Here is a 16,653-nt window from a genome sequence, read left to right on the forward strand (position 1 = left end):
TGGGGGCACAATATTATTAACTCATCATTAATTACTTATAACTTAACATGAATTCATGAGTTGTCAATAAATCATGTCATGACTTGTCTTGGAGGGGCACATCTTTAAAAAGTTATCAATTACACATGTTTTATACATATTCAGCTCATCTAAATCAGATATTTGGTGTGTTTTGGTGGTTTGTAAAAAAGTGGAAGAGCAGAGGTCACGTGGCTGCATTTGGATGGAAAAGGAACTGAACGGTGGGAGGAAGGTTAACATTTTGAAGGGGCAATAGTGGCCCAAAAGAAGAGCAAGAACTCAAGACAAACATCTGATTTCAGTGCATTATTATGATATAAAGACAATAAACCAATCCATAACATAACCATCAACTCTGCTAACACTGGAGGATCTGAGGTCCTGTATGACCATAGCTGACCCTATTCTGGTCCTATATCTGCATGAACCTAGGTCTGAAGAGTACACATAATATCTAGTAGACAGCAATCCTTGTGGTTGAGAAGTCTGGTGTGGAGGCTGGATCTTGAACTGATGTCTGTCCAGGTTATCGGTCTTCACGAACTGCCCTGAAATGCAATTCAAACAAACAATGTAGTGTGAGGCTCTTACATTCACAATGCTCATTTTGACCTCAGTGGTGAAGTGTGAAGAAAATTCTGCTGGACTGAAATTTAGTCTTTGGTGAACAGTCTTCAAGAGTGCAAATAATATTTTAAGTTTTAAGTATCTTTCAGGCTCGAGTGAGGTTTCCACATGCAACAAAGTCTGCTTGAACAAAAAATTTCACTTCATTTAAAGTTTAGAAAATAATATACATACAGACCGTTACAGTTTGAAGTGAGGTGCATTCACAGTACTGGTTCTGTCTTACCGTTATTCATTTTAATTTCAAATAACTTTTTTATTATCATCTGTGTCTTTTTTTGAATTATGATTGACCCCTCTGTAGGTTGTTGTGTATGAAGTGTCCTTAGAGCAGAGTTAAACAAGATGGCCTTGTAGGACAAACAGGAACCCAGACAGCAACATAGTGTTGGCCCAGTTCCGGCCCACATCTGGCTCACGTGAAATCCATGCAGGCCAGATGTGGGCCAACACTGCTTGCTGTCTGGGAAATATTTGATATTTATTTGATATATATTTTTGGAATATTTGACAAACTTTTGAATGTTTGAGGTCTTACTTACTAGTCAGATGGTTCATGGTGCTTTGGATAAGTTCTTTGACAGAATATCCGCTCCGCTCCAGCTCTGCAGCACAGCCATCAGCATGGAAGAATAGGAACAATATGTCACATAGCCAACAAAATGTAGTATACAATGTCAGGATTATTAGAAATAAACAAACTACAGCAGAGGTGAAATGCAATAATAATAATAATAATAATATACAAAACATACAAAAAATCTTAAGATACCAGAATTCATATTTTTAGGTTTTACAGATGCATGATAATATAGTTGAAATACATTGTGAAAAATTAATATAAAGCTATTTAATAATATTTCTCAGATCACCTGTGTTTCCTGTATCTGTCAGCAGCTCTCATTACAAATTTTCTTGTAACTTCCCCTGTTTTAGGTATTTTTTTCTGACGCTCCTGAAATCACAGTACAATTTATCAATATCTGTTTGCAATGAAAGTTCAAAACGTGTTTGAAATAGTTTCAGCCCATTAGTTCATGTAAGTGACGTCACCGATTGACCCCACAGTGCAGACTTTTAGGTTAAATTAATTATCTTATAGTGACTTCCATTTATCTATTGACAAAGTATCAACAAAAAATTTACAAAACTATCAAAGCTGCTCATCTACACATAAAAGTTGCTTAAAAGCTCAAACGTTCATTAATAAGAGCTCAAATCTATACGTTAGCTTACCTCTAATTGTTAGCCTCTATAGCTAGTTAACGGTTGTGATGGTAACGGTCTTTTTGAAGACACTAAACCACTCCTGTAAAGTAAAGATTCAACAGAAACGTGTCAATTACATGTAAGAAAGTGTCAGTAACGGTTGTATGTATTATTTGTGTAACTTTAGGGACTAAACTTACCTGAAAGCAGTGAAAACAGCAGAGAGACAGCCTCTCGCTACTTGTCAGCTGAATGAAAAAAAAAAAAACTTGTCAGCTGAATGAGTTGACGCCCTGTTACCATGGTAACGCTCCAGTTTAAATATGATTTGAATGCTCAACGCGTGCCCATTGGCCCTGTCCACACGAACGCGGTTATTTTCAAAACAGCAGCTTTTTCTATGCGGTTTGGCCGTTGGTCCTCACGCAAACGCTGCACCAGGTCACTGAAACCGAACATTTTGAAAACTCCTGCCAGGGTGAAGATTTAAAAAAACTCCGGTTACAGTGTTATCGTGTGAAGGCCAATTCACACTGCACTGACAAACGCCAACAAACTCCAACAAACTAGTCTGTTGGAGTTTGTTGGATCAGTGTGTTACCCCTGTTGGCGTTGGTTGGCATTGGTTGGAGTCTTTTGGAGTTTGTTTTCACCCGACTGAACATGCTTATAGATATAGGATTATCCATTTTCTCCCCAGTCAGTGCGAGTTGGTCGGTGTCTGTTGGTGCAGTGTGAACATGACTGTTATTTTTCATAAGATTCTAAATCCAACAGCCAACTTGAGCCAACTTGTTTGTTGGAGTTTGTTGGTGTTTGTCTGTGCGGTGTGAATTGGCCTTAAGACAGCAAAACCAAAGTGTTTGGCTTGTGACGCCGGAGCCTGCGCTGTTATCTCTGCCTACTGGAAACTTTTTCAGGCTTCTGATTGGCCAACATGGCCTAAAACACATCAAAGTTACGCATTTACATAAATAGTACATAAAAGTCAAATAAAATGTCCTGAAACTTCATCATGTATTGTTTAGTAGGCCTACATCAAACTGTAAATTGAATGAGAATGAAAGCAGTGAATGAAAAACATTGTTTGAAGTAAGTTGTATATAAATAAAACAACAGGATATACTATTCTATAATATAACATATCATATCATACATGGGCGTAACCACCATATACCAATATTGGAAAAATACCAATTTGTCCCCCCCAAAAATAAGCCTATATTGTAATATGTGACATATGATATGCCCTTCTTTTATGAACCCTGGTTGTAGCCTAGTGGATCTGTTGTTATTTCCGATTTGCTTTCAGTTTAGGAAAAACAAGGGAAACAAAACTGTGTGACCACCCCCCTTCGATTGTACACTTGGTTGAGTCCGTAAACGCCGGCTTGTGGCATTGTTTGAAAATGGGGGGGGGGGGGTTGGTTTTACCATGGTTACGCCCTTGATATCATATAATATCATATGAGGCATGAATATAATTGCACACGTAAACACAATTAAACACACAATATGAGCTTTATGTTATGCATTTTAAAAATATATTTTCAAAATGCATTTCAATCCCAGACAGCAAGCAGTGTCGGCCCAGATCCAGCCCACATCTGGCCCGCATGGATTTCACACGGGCCAGATGTGGGCTGGATCTGGGCCAAAACTATGTTGCTGTCTGGGATTTAACAGTGTTTCACATATATGTGAATATATTACCTTTCTGTATGGGAAAACATTGGGATTTTAGTCAAAAATATTTGAAATGGATTTTAAATGTGGGTCAAGATCGGCAATACTTATGTGGCCCACATATCTACATTTGATATCTGGCCCATGTCTTGTGTGCCGTCTTAAACCCGGCCGGTACCACCTCTGCTAAACCCAGGCCATGTTTTGCCCACATGCTGTATGCCAGTGCCGGATGAATGGCAAATGTATATATATATTGTGACGGGTATCCCGATCTCTCATCAGCGTTGCCCTGGAAACAAAGGCGGAACACCTGCACCACCTCATCAGGGCTGGGCCGGTCGCACCTGAAGCCAATCAAGCCTCACCCATATAAGCCAGTTGCGGCTGGGTGAGAGGGGAAGAGACTACAGTCCGAGTAAGGCTTAATGTGCGCCTCTTTCTCTCCTCTCTTTGCAGACGCCAGCGAATGACCGACCGACCCAGCCCTAAAGAAGGGAGCTCCGGAATTGTCACCGCACGGCACGAACCACGCACGGAGAGCACCGCACCACAGCCTTCAACCACTCCACACCTATCACGCCACTCTTTATTCAATAAATCCACCCTCCGGGGTATTTATTTGAGCTCTCCTTGTCGCGTGATTCTTCCACCCCGTCACAATATATACATATATATATATATATATAAACAACAGAATATACTATTCTATAATATGCTATATAACAGGGGTTCTCAACCTTTTGCAAGCTGGGCCCCCCCAAAGCTGGTTCATTGCAGTTGGGGATGAATTCATTATTATTATTATTATTATGAGTAGTAGTAGGCCTATCATCATTACTAAGGCTATTGCTATATAATTATATGAGGTTACATGCTTTATTGTTGTTGCTGTTGTTGTTATTATTATTATTATCATTATCAGTATAGGCCTATTATCATTACTAGGCTATTGCTATAATTGGGAATTGGCACCAGACCTCTGATATTAATTTATGCTTTATTATTGTTATTATTACTAGGCCTAATAGTAGGCATCATCTGCATTTTTTACAGAAGCTTGCAGGTAGGTGATGTTAATGTGAGACCTGAGCCTGCTTTGCCTTGCAAAGATCCTCAATTCTTGGCTCAATGTTTGATAAACATAGCCTCAAATCATCCTCAATTTGTGCACGATTGCGGTATTTCGTTTTGAGTGCAGTCATTTTTGAGAATCCTGCCTCACACAAATATGTCGACGCGAAAGGAAGGAGAATCTTCAAAGCGACGTCACAGAGTTCAGGATATTCCTGCATCGATGCTGCCCAGAATGACGAAAGAGGGCAGGAGCTAAAGAGTTCCTTCAGTCTACTGTCACTCTTCAGCTCAATAAGCTGTTCCTGCATATCAATTGATAGCTCGTTTGCTGTGCACACAAACGGATCTCGAACCCACGCAAAAGAGCGATAATCCTCTTTAAAGTACGTCGCAAACTGTTTACTCATTGCTGACAGGTGCTCAGACGCTGATTGAAATAGGGAGGAGAAATCGTGTGACGTGCCTGCATCAGTGATAAAGTCTGCAAGGCTGGGGAACATGTCGCAGTTCCCTCGACTGATGCGGCCATGCCAGAGGTCTAGTTTTTGTGTGAAGGCGTGCACTTTGTCTGCAAGGAGCAAAATATGAGTTTCGCGGCCTTGCAAAGACAGGTTGAGGCCGTTCAAGCGGTCAAATATATCGACCAAATAGGACAGAGACGCAAGCCACATAGTGTCATCCACATGCTTTGCCAGATCTGATCTGATTTCTGTCAAAAACCACTTCACCTCCTCTCGCAGCTCATACAACCGCTGTAACACCCGCCCCCTGGAGAGCCAGCGAACTTCAGTGTGCAGAAGCAGCTGTTCGTGCCCTGACCCCATCTCCTGGCAGAGGACCCCAAACAAGCGAGAGTTTAGCGGCCGTGATTTGATGAGATTTATCATTTTCTCCTGTAGTGTGCGACTGAAGAGGCCGGCAAAACAGGACATCCTCCTCAATCGCCTTGTCCCGCAGATACCTGACATAGGTGAGGAGCTGTGCCTGCCCAGCAATATCAGTGGATTCGTCCAGCTGCAGCGCGTAGTAAGGACTCTTTTTTACAAACTCTATCAGTTGCTCTCTGATATCATTGGACATGTCTACAATTCTCCTAGCGACGGTGTCATTGGACAGTGGTACTGCACCGAGTTTGGCTGCTGCACTATCGCCTATCATTATTCTGCACATGTCTTGCGCTGCCGGCAAAATGAGAGTCTCGGCGATTGTATGCGGTTTACCCAATTTACCGATTCTTTTGGCCACTACATACGATGCCTGCAAACACTGTTTAGACACAGTGCTGTGCACTGAAATGGTTGCCTGTTGCTGATGGAGGCCATCAAGCTTTCTTTTAAAATATTCAGCCGGTTTATTTTTAATGCCAGCATGCTTTGTTTCGAGGTGCCTTTTTAATTTGCAGGGCTTCATACTGTCGTTTGCCAGCACCTCGGTAACACACACGACACACTGAGGTCTCAGATCAGCCGTGACTGTAAACCCAAACTGCAGGTATGCTTCATCGTACCTTCGAAGCTTTTTTGCAGCTGGTGGTGCGTCGGTTGGCTTGTTGGTCCTCACAAGAAATTTCTCCATTTTTGTTATGTGTTTTCAATAAAGTTTAGGCAATATGTAACTGTGTGTGTGGCTATGTTGAGAGACGTATCAGGGGCTAATCAGTCGGGACTTAGGCACGATCTTTAATTAAACAAACAAAATAATTATTTTGCAGACAATTCAGATTTTATTTTAATACTTAACGATTGTAGTGTGTGTGTGTGTGTGTGTGTCTTAGTCGCGTGGGTAGTTTTAGCTAAGTGTACTGCCTAGCAGTTAAAAAAAAAATGACTGGCTAGGGCTGAGATTTGATCTAATCTTTAACAAGAATGTTTGTGGGTTTAGTCTTTAAAAAGACTGTTGGGGTTTTGTAGTAAAGGCCTATGTAAATCGAGATTGATAACAGACTAGCGAGAGCTGGCACAAGCGAACTTGGCAAGAGACTAGACTAGAGTGAATGGAGAGCTATGTCTTCAGTCAATTTAAATGCAGTGATTTATTTTTGTGTGAGAGTTAGTGAATAATTTACATTTACACCCCGCTCTGTAAGCCAGGGCGGGAACGGCGGCGGCGGCCATGCGCATGCGCGATTCATTTGCAGCCTGGACGCGGAGGGGTGTGTGTCTCCTCTCTGCTCTGACTGCTGCGCGAGGCTACTGAGAGACTGACCGCCTGTGAGTGCTTTTGGACGGGAGAGGGGCTCACGTTTTATACGTTTGCAGCCTCTGAAACTTCCGTCCGTCATAAAAATTAATTCGGATGGTTCGATTTTCTGCATTTTTCGCATCCGTAGCAAATATTTTGAGGGGTGTTTTTGACAATTGAGAGCCACGAAATGACGAATATGAAAAAAACGAATACGACAGTATCGGACTCGGTCAGGGTGCAAGGACCTTAAACTTTTGAGGCTCGCGCAGCTTCTCGAGGAGAAATCAAACAAATGAGCGCCGTTTTCTAAAGTCTATGAGCGCAGCACACACAAATAAACTAAATTGACATACTGCAGTTAAATTTCAAAATGTGGTGTTTTTATATTTATAACATTTGAATACAGTTCAGCAACATACATCACACGACCTGACGACCAAGAGAGCTGACAATTGACCATCACTTAATTTACCATCAACTCACGATTGAAAATGTGACACTGATTTCATATGACAGTTCAACAAACAAGTTAATAATATTAAGTCACTTACATTTTAGACGAAATAATGACTGTTTTGGTCTATTTTAGCAGCGAAAATAGATCCGATGAATCCAAAAAAAGATCACAGCATAGCGCACCTCACAGCAACACTCAATCGTGTTTTGAATGATTCAGTGTTTTGAACGAATCGGTTGAGTCAAAGATTCAATGACCCATGCACAAACATCTGTCTCATTCTTGATGAATCGGCCGTTTGAACGAATCGTTTGAATGAACGACTCAATGACTCGCTTAATAAAACCGCCTATCACCTGCATTTGCGCTCACTATCGACAAACCAATCAAATTTGTTCAAAACTCTTTTTTTTTTTTTTAAATCAGTCCAAACACATTTAAATTTTTATTCAGGAGTTATGTATATACAAAACTATAACTTTTTGTGACAGTAGTTTAGTGGAAAAAAAAAATTGCAATTTTTTTTTTTCAGGTTTTTTTCCCTCCCATCCTGTAGCCTACTCGCGCCCGCCCGGGAGAGTGTCCGCGAGCGCCCCACCGGTTGAGAACCACTGCTATATAATATCTCATATGATATTATATAATATCATATGAGGCATGAATATAATTTTGCATACAAGTAAACACATAACACACAACATGAGCTTTATGTTATGCATTTTAAAAATATATTTAACAGTGTTTCACATATATGTGAATATATTACCTTTCTGTATGGGAAAAAAATTGAAACTAACCTAACCTAAAGGGAACGTTCTATTTACGTTCCTAGAAAGTTGCCAGAAAATTCTCTTAAGGTTCCCAGAACGTTCTCCTAATAACCTCTTTACTCCGATACCGCTTCTGTCAGTTATCATCCAGCACTCCCGTCCCTAGAGTATAAGCGGCATGGAAGACCTCAATAATCAGTACTACAAACCATATATCTTGTTTCAAACTATTGTTTAATCATTTAAAGATAATCAGAGCACATTTAACCATCATAAGGAGCACTGAATGAGATTGAATTATCCGTTAATATAAGATTTCTTTATATAACCAAATTCAAGGTTATTTGGGCTAGAAGTGGGTTACACATAGCTGGACTATATCGGGTCTACAGTTAACCGAGACGGTGAAATGACGGCGATTGCTTGCTAGGAATAAAATAATAAATCACAAGATGGCTGGTAAGCTGCTGCGCAGTAATGAACTCTTGAGCTTCTTTCTAGGTAGCCACTAGGGTGCGTAAACATACCATGGAAAGACACCAGGCAAGCAAACATAAATACATCATCTTTAAGCAGGGAAGCTTTCAAAAGTGCTGTAACTTTTCTACACGTTCACTTTACTGCCAAGAGATGATGAGCTACTGTTACAGCTGCCAGTTTTAGTCTGATTCATGTATAAGATTCGTGTATATGAAACGGTAATATTACATTTGTTGAGTGTCTCTATGCTGCTGCTGGTTACTTTGTAAAGTCCAGAGTCTTGGGTCTGTGGTCATGTTAAAGAGATGCAAATTCAGCTTTAACAAATCAAACTGAGGATATCGGAATGGTCAGTCAAAATATTTAAACTGGATTATGATTTATCATGTGACAAACAACAATCGCGATGGAGCGCAGAGGTGTGTTTAACAGCGATCACAAATCGAAAGTGTTTCAAAGTACTTCCGGATTCTGTTCCTGCTGCACAACACCGTCTGAATACTGCGAGTAAGTTTAAATACTAACACGATTACAGTTGTTTTGGGGGAATTATGCACGGATTTCATGTAAGTGTGATTGAAATGTTAATTTATATAATGTCTGCCTGTTTCCTGAGGCAGCCAGACTCAAACACCGTTTAAAGCGAAAGTTTAGCGAATAATATTGTTTTGAAAGGTTTTTATTTTATTTTAATTTTTTGGGCTCCATGTTTGCTTTATTCACTCCGCACATCATAGGTCTATATCTCTGAATGTATAGTAGGCCTATCATTAAATCGAAAGCTCGAAAGTATTCTTAAGTCAGACATTTCCAGCTGGGCCTTTGAGAGCTTGACATAAAAATGTTGTTTGTTTATTTGTTTTTTATTTGTTACATTCTGCGCCAATAGTTCTTCCTATAAATTCCAACTAGCAGCTCCTTTGAATGTTTATAATAAAAATGGCTAAACATCGAGTCTTTTTTACAGTCTATGGTCTATACCAGTGGTTCTCAACCGGTGGGGCGCGAGTAGGCTACAGGATGGGCTTTCAGACTGCAGTATCACTGAAGAAGGTTATAAAGCTCTGGCTTCAGCTCTGAGATCAAACACTTCACACCTGATAGAGCTGGATCTCACAGGAAATGATCCTGGACAATCAGGAGTGAAGCAGCTCTGTGATTTATTACAGGATGGACACTGTTCATTACAAACTGTCAGGTGATAAAACCTTAAAATATTTCAAAATGAACCATGTGAAATCGGCTGTATGAAACTGGATAGAGTACCAGTGTGGAATAGGAATGACATGAACTGGAATTAAATTGCAGTTCAGAAAAATTCAACAGACACACAACAGAATTTGTGACAAAAGTATGTAAAAACATAAATGATCTAAAATTTGTATCATCTTCCTGTAGGTTTTTTGAAAAGTCCTGCTGCACAGGAAGCGTGTGATCATCTCTCTGCAGTTCTGGGTAAAAGTCCATTATTACTGACAGAACTGGATCTGAGTGAAGATAAATTAGGAGATCTGGATTGGGAGAAGCTCTCTGCTCTTTTGATGGACTCTCATAGCAAACTGGAGAAAATCAAGTGAGTGAACATAATTTATACAGTATAACTTATGCTTATTACAAAACTGTGGCTGTCAGTCATATGTGACCCTGGAGCACAAAAGCAACCATAAGTAACACATGTATATTTGTAGCAATAACCAACAATATATTTTAAAGGTGATTTTCTCAATATTTTGACCCCCTCAGATTCCAGATTTTCAAATAGTTGTATTTCTGCCAAATATTATCCTATCCTAACAAACCATACATCAATGGAAAGCTTATTTCCTTAAATCTGACCCTTATGACTGATTTTGTAATGCAGGGTTAAATATGTGTGAGAAGATCTGATGCGTGCGAATATGTGCTGAATAATAAATAATGCTGTTTTTGTGTTTAGGCTGAATAATTGTGATCTGACAGAGAAAAGCTGTTCAGTTCTAGCTACTGTTCTCTCCTCCAAAACCATCCTGAAAGAGATGAACCTGAACAACAGCCATCTGCTGGACTCAGGAGTCAAAGAGATCTGTGAGGGACTGAAGAATCCTGTGTGTGAGCTGAAGATACTCAAGTGAGTACATTTCACCATCAGTTACACTCAACACAACCTCAATGAGGTCAATTTTGCACATTGTCTGGTTATGGAAATTTTATGCATGTTTGAATATATTAGTGTTGCAACTAATGATTATTTAGATAATCGATTAGTTGGCCGATAATTTTTCGATTAATCAGATTTTTAAAAAGCCCACTTTTTTTGTTTTTTTTATTGACACAAAACACACTGTTCCACATTCTGCCAAATGTCCCTCAAGCAAACATGTCAACTGAATGCTATGAAAACAATACAGTGCTTAATTTATTTGACCACCTGTCAAAAAGAAAACACACATATTTTAGGAATCTGTCAAAAAATTGTTTAAATCTAAAAATGTTATTGCCATTTATTGGGCAAATATCAAACTGCAACAACTAAATAGTATTTATTCACATAATCACAAAAATGGCCTCCCATGCCTTTCATAGCAGCTTGCATTCTTGCTGACATTATGTACTTTTTGACTGTAAATGGGTATCTGAAAAAAAATAATGAAGTGCTTGACTATTTTTTCTGCCTTTCTTTCATCGACCAATAATTATATTATAGCATTAGAAATAATTGGAAGATAAACCAATACAGAAAGCTAAAAAGTGATTTTGGTAATTACCAATACTGTTAGTTTAGAGCAGCGGTGGCACAAACCTTACATTATTTAAAAACCTCACATAAATTTGTTTTAATGAATTTAAGCACTGTAGGTCAGGATAATATAAATATTATCAGCCTAGAAAACAGCCTAGAGTGTTGTCTTATTCTAATAGTTTTTTATTCATTCATTCTGTTTATTTCTTATATTTTTTTATTATTATTATTTAAGAAGGCAAAAATAGTGGTAATAGTAATGCTGTGTTGACAAAATATTCAGGTGAAGAGTTGAGCTCTGTTTGTGGCCTGTTGTTTGTCAAACAAACAGCATCTGTCTAGCATCTGTTGTATAAATTAAAATGTGTAAAAAAAGTACTACAGGATTGGAAAAGCGATCATGATGCATAATTATATAATTTAAAGAAAATCTTCAAATTGTCCTGATTCACCAGTCTTAAAGGAAATACAAAGACAAGGCAAGTTTATTTATATAGCACATTTCATACACAATGGTAATTCAAAGTGCTTTACATAAAAGGAAGTGAAATAGTCATTAAAAATAACAATAATAATAATCACAACAATAAAAACAAAATGATTTTGTTTTTATGAACAAAGAAGCTTTTTAGACTCCAACAGTCTTGTGTAAAAGGTGTTGAACCCCACAAACTGCACTTTCAACAAAGCGGCTAAATTTATTCATTCAATATAATTCCAACTTCATCCCTTGTCCAGAACTGAGCGTATTGTCTAAAATAAAATTATGACTGTGTATTGTCACAGTTTCACCGGGCTCCACCATCATGCAACATTAACCATCCTGAGTTCTAGCCACACCTGTTTCAAATCAGCACTTTATTGTCATTCCGCTATTTATGGAGACGTACAGGGGAACAAAATCTTGTATCTCACAGGACCACGGTGCTACACATGTAAACCTATATGAACAAAACATGGGCATGTACTCAAAACATAAAAAGGTACATAAGGCTTAGACATACTATAGACATTTACATGAAACAAACCTATTGCAGAGTTACAGAATACAGTGCAATAGAGACATTCAAGACAAAAAAAATAAAAAATTCCGAAAACACTTCTCACTCCCTCTTTTTCTGGTCTTTAACGTGGCCTCCTTTTTTACTCCTAGATTACACCTCTCTCCTTTTTATCAATCTCCCGTGTCTCCATTCCGTATACATGCTCAATTTAACCATTTAGTGTGACTTTTTCTCATTTCTCTCAACGTAGGTTAAGCTGCTGTTATATGACAGATGAAGGTTGTTCTGCTGTGACTTCAGCTCTGAAATCAAACCCATCACACCTGAGAGAGCTGGACCTGAGTGGGAATGAACTTGGAGACTCTGGAGTGAAAAACCTCAGTGATCTACTGATGAACCCACAATGCAAACTGGAAATACTACCGTTAGTATCAGTATACTGTACAGCAGTTACAGTGTGAAGTACAAGCAAGTACAGTTTACTGTTTAATTAAAGTCACCATGATATCAAAATTGACAGTATTTCAGTGCTTATTATTATGACTGATTTATCTGGGTTCATAATTTATTTCCTAAAATTAATCTACCCTTGTGATCTTTAATCAACATATGTAACGTTCCCTCTCCCTCACAAAAATATCTCTTCTCTCGTCTGATGAGCTGAGGGTAGGAAAACCTGCCAATCACATGAGATCACAATAGAAAATGACAATTATCCAGATTTTCATCAAAAATGAATTCCCAACCTGCATTTTTTCTTGTTCAAAAAGCTTTCACTTAGACATGCATCACAATAAGAAAAACAAAAATGATCATAAAAATTTGTATTTGTTGACTGTAAAATACAATCTTAAAATGTCTTAAAGTAAATTTTGATTCATGAACAATTTTCTTGATTTGTTACATTTAAACTCTATTTTCAAAATTTTAATATTATTTTAAAGTGGTTTTATTTATTTATATATAATATATAATCTTAATTACTTTATAAATCATGAACCCTTTTTTTTTTTTTTTTTTTTGTCTGACTAAAGATGCTCTGGACTTGAAATGTCACTAGTATCCTCAAATCCTAGTTTTTCTTCTGTTTTTGTTTATGGCTGTATGATTGATTATTTACTTATTTTGTTTCAGATTTTTGCAACATTTTAGTTATTGCACTGAATGGCCTTTACTCATGATGAATTTAACGCGCACAAACGTGTAACGTGTCTGACTCGTTCTTTCTCTTTCTGTCTTCAGTCTGTGGGGATGCAGTATTTCAGAGAAACAGTGTCTCATCCTGACTTCAGCTCTGAAATCAAACCCATCACACCTGAGAGAGCTGGACCTCGGTTGGAATAAAATACAAAACACAGGAGTGAATCACCTACATGACGTACTGAAGGATTCATGCTGTAAACTGGAGAGATTGAGGTCAGTAACATTCACATTCAAGAATCAAAAAGTGTTTTATTTAGATCAGCGGTTTTCAATTCCAGTCCTCGCGCCATGCCCCCCCCCACTCTGCATATTTTGCATGTATCTCTAGTTCCCTATCAGTCAGTCACGTTCGACGTAACGTCAGTGTGACTGACTAATGGGATCTCGCCCGAGAGCCCAATCACCTTCGAGTGTTAACAAAACAAGCCAATGACAGTTGGCGTGCGTGTTTCGCCACGCGCACCCCGCCCCGCAGTGCGGGTATAAAGGTAGAGCGTGTGCAAACGCACATCAGCTTTTCGCTTCGGAGCCGAGCCATTCAGCGCGAATCTCCGAGAGTGTCTGCAAGACAGCTACGAAGCAGTTGGTGTTATGGCGCGTCAGCGGAGGTTGCTGTTTCCAGTGCTGCTGCTTCTGACGGCGTGCTGCAGCTCGTCATTCTGCGGTCGCGCCGCAACCTCCCCTGGGCGCTTCAGCGCTTCTCTAAAAGAGTATTTTCCTTTTTTTCTAAAAGAGCAAAATATCTAAAAGAGCTCCACGAGCGACGGGCGTCTTTTTAAAGATGGCTTCCCGCTCGTGTGTTTCTGGATGTGGTTGTTTCCTGGCTTCATCTGACGGTCACGATCGCTGTGTCTCGTGCTTGGGCTTTCAGCACGCTGAAGCAGCGCTCGTGGATGAGTCATGTTCTCATTGTGGGAACATGACCATCGCGATGCTGCGCTCCAGATACCTCCTTGTCAAACGGGGGGTATCCCCCTTGCCATGCCCCGTTCTAGCTCCTCCGGTTCTCGGAGGGCTACTTCGGCTCATGGTCAGGGTGACCTGAGGATTACAGTGAGAGCTTCCCCGTCGAGTGCATCTCCGCGGGCCTCTCACTCCTCCAGCGCATCGCGCCATCTGGTGTTCCCGGACGAGCCCTCGGGATCCCCGGTCAGGGCGGGGCCCAGCATCTCGTTCGGAGCACCAGCGGATGACAGGATGTCGATCGCTGCATTGGAGGGCGAGCTAGGCTCTGGAGATGATGATGATTCGGCTGCGCTGCCTCCATCAGGAAGAGTGGCGTTGTCCGAGTCAGATCCAGAGCTGACTGCTATGCTTTCCCGGGCCGCTGAGAGCGTCGGGCTGCACTGGAGGCCACCTCCTTCTCCTGAACGCTCGAGGCTGGACGATTGGTTCCTGGGGGCGCAGGCCGGTCGCCGGCAGCCGCCTCCGGTTCCATTCTTCCCGGAAGTGCATCAGGAGGTGACTAGGTCTTGGAGGGCACCTTTTTCTGCCCGAAACAGACCTGGCCCCTCCTCCGCCCTCACCACCCTCGATGGTGGGGCGGCCCAAGGGTATGTGGAGATCCCCCCAGTTGAGCGCGCTATTGCCATGCAGCTCTGCCCGCAAAGCGCCGCCGCCTGGAGGGGTAATCCACGCCTTCCGTCTAGGGCCTGTAAGTTCTCGTCCGCTCTGACGGCCAAGGCTTACAGTGCTGCTGGACAGGACGCTTCCGCCCTGCATGCCATGGCCCTCCTGCAAGTCCACCAGGCCAAGGCGTTGAAGCAGTTGCACGAGGGTGGTGCTGACCCAGGTGTGCTGCAGGAACTGCGCACAGCGACGGACCTCGCCCTAAGGGCGACGAAAGTCACGGCGCGGGCCCTAGGTCAGACGATGTCCACACTGGTGGTCCAAGAACGCCATTTATGGCTGACCTTGGCGGATATGAGGGAGTCTGACAAGCATCGCTTCTTGGACTTCCCGATCTCCCAGGCCGGCCTATTCGGCGAAGCGGTGGAGGGCTTTGCCCAACAGTTCTCCGCCGGGGAGGTCCTCCGTCTGCTCGTCGCCGAGGGCGCCCTCCTGCGGCCTCCACCTCCGCTCCAGCTCGGCCCCAGCAGCAGCCTTCACAACGGCCGCAGCGTGGAGCTGGCCGCGGGGAAAGCTGCGCAGCCCGTCTCCGCCCCTGCCAAGCCCATGAGGCGCCAGGGCAAGCGGCGTCCCTGAGACGGGCGACCCGGAGTCTCTGGATCCTGCTCTTCAGGAGATGGTGACCGCACCACTCCTTCCCCCGGAGGAGGGCCGGGAGGAGAATCTTTTGTTCCCTTTTTGTTTTGTTCCGCCACTGGCTCCCCAGCCAGTGGTACCCAAAACCTCAAAAAAAGAGCAGTTTCCTTTTTCTCTGGGTCCCAAGAGGGCCAGGATGGCGGTGCACGAGACACAGTCTCTACACCCCCGTCCCCCTCTCTCTTCGCCAGCGGGCAGCAGGGTCCGGTCCGAGGACGCAATGCCTTCTCCCGCGCCCCCTGCCCAACCGTGGAGCCAGGTAAATGTTGCACCGCACACTCAGACCCCACACTGGGACGCACTGCCTTCCGAGTCGGGTGTCTTCACCAAGGTCGTGGAGGCAGCCCTTGTTCCATTAAGGGAAGCAGGCATTCGCGTTCTCAACTACCTCGACGACTGGCTCATACTGGCCCAGTCTCGAGTGCTGTTGTGCGAACACAGGGACAAGGTGCTCAGTCACCTCACCCGGCTGGGGCTTCGGGTCAACTGGGAAAAGAGCAAACTCTCCCCTTTGCAGAGGATCTCTTTTCTTGGCATGGAGTTGGACTCTGTCAACCTCACAGCACGTCTCTCAGCAGAGCGTGCTCAGTCGATGCTGAATTGCCTGGAGTCTTTCCAGCGCAAGAGGGCGGTTCCACTGAAACAGTTTCAGAGGCTCCTGGGGCATATGGCATCCGCAGCCGCTGTCACGCCGCTCGGGTTGCTTCATATGAGACCGCTTCAGCGTTGGCTTCACGACCGGGTCCCGAGATGGGCATGGCGACGTGGCACGTACCGGGTCTCTCTCACCCCGTCCTGCCGTCAGACCTTCAGCCCATGGTCGGACCTGGCCTTTCTTTGGGCAGGAGTGCCCTTAGTGCAAGTGTCCAGGCATGTTGTTGTATCAACAGATGCCTCTGCCATGGGCTGGGGTGCCGTGTGCAACGGGCACGCAGCTGCGGGGCTCTGGAC

The 16,653-nt window shown here is 42.3% G+C and overlaps 2 protein-coding genes across 2 annotated transcripts in view; one reads left to right on the forward strand and one right to left on the reverse strand.

Moving 5' to 3' along the window:
- Nucleotides 1–4,490: 4,490 nt before the first annotated feature.
- Nucleotides 4,491–6,195, reverse strand: LOC131530990 (zinc finger BED domain-containing protein 5-like). Its single transcript, XM_058761542.1, has 2 exons — nucleotides 5,582–6,195; nucleotides 4,491–5,526 (listed from the first exon to the last, which is right to left on the reverse strand). The coding sequence occupies exons 1-2, from the start codon at nucleotides 6,193–6,195 to the stop codon at nucleotides 4,620–4,622; spliced, it is 1,521 nt and encodes a 506-aa protein (XP_058617525.1). The 3' UTR covers nucleotides 4,491–4,619.
- A 2,366-nt stretch (nucleotides 6,196–8,561) lies between these two features.
- Nucleotides 8,562–16,653, forward strand: part of LOC131530769 (protein NLRC5-like) — a 28,387-nt gene continuing 20,295 nt past the window's right edge. Inside the window, exons 1-6 of the mRNA XM_058761210.1 lie at nucleotides 8,562–9,018; nucleotides 9,479–9,709; nucleotides 9,910–10,084; nucleotides 10,448–10,618; nucleotides 12,485–12,658; nucleotides 13,477–13,650. Coding sequence (XP_058617193.1) covers nucleotides 9,682–9,709; nucleotides 9,910–10,084; nucleotides 10,448–10,618; nucleotides 12,485–12,658; nucleotides 13,477–13,650 — 722 coding nt within the window. The 5' untranslated portion in view covers nucleotides 8,562–9,018; nucleotides 9,479–9,681. The remainder of the gene's footprint in view (nucleotides 9,019–9,478; nucleotides 9,710–9,909; nucleotides 10,085–10,447; nucleotides 10,619–12,484; nucleotides 12,659–13,476; nucleotides 13,651–16,653) is intronic.

The sequence above is a fragment of the Onychostoma macrolepis genome, chromosome 22, assembly GCF_012432095.1.
Source record: "Onychostoma macrolepis isolate SWU-2019 chromosome 22, ASM1243209v1, whole genome shotgun sequence".
NCBI lineage: Eukaryota > Metazoa > Chordata > Actinopteri > Cypriniformes > Cyprinidae > Onychostoma > Onychostoma macrolepis.

Coding starts and splice junctions, on each gene's coding strand:
- LOC131530990 (XM_058761542.1), bottom strand. CDS start 6,195: ATGGAGAAATTTCTTGTGAGGACCAACAAGCCAACCGACGCACCACCA. Junction 5,527..5,581: donor CAGCTCCTCACCTATGTCAG/GTATCTGCGGGA, acceptor CGGCCTCTTCAG/TCGCACACTACAGGAGAAAA.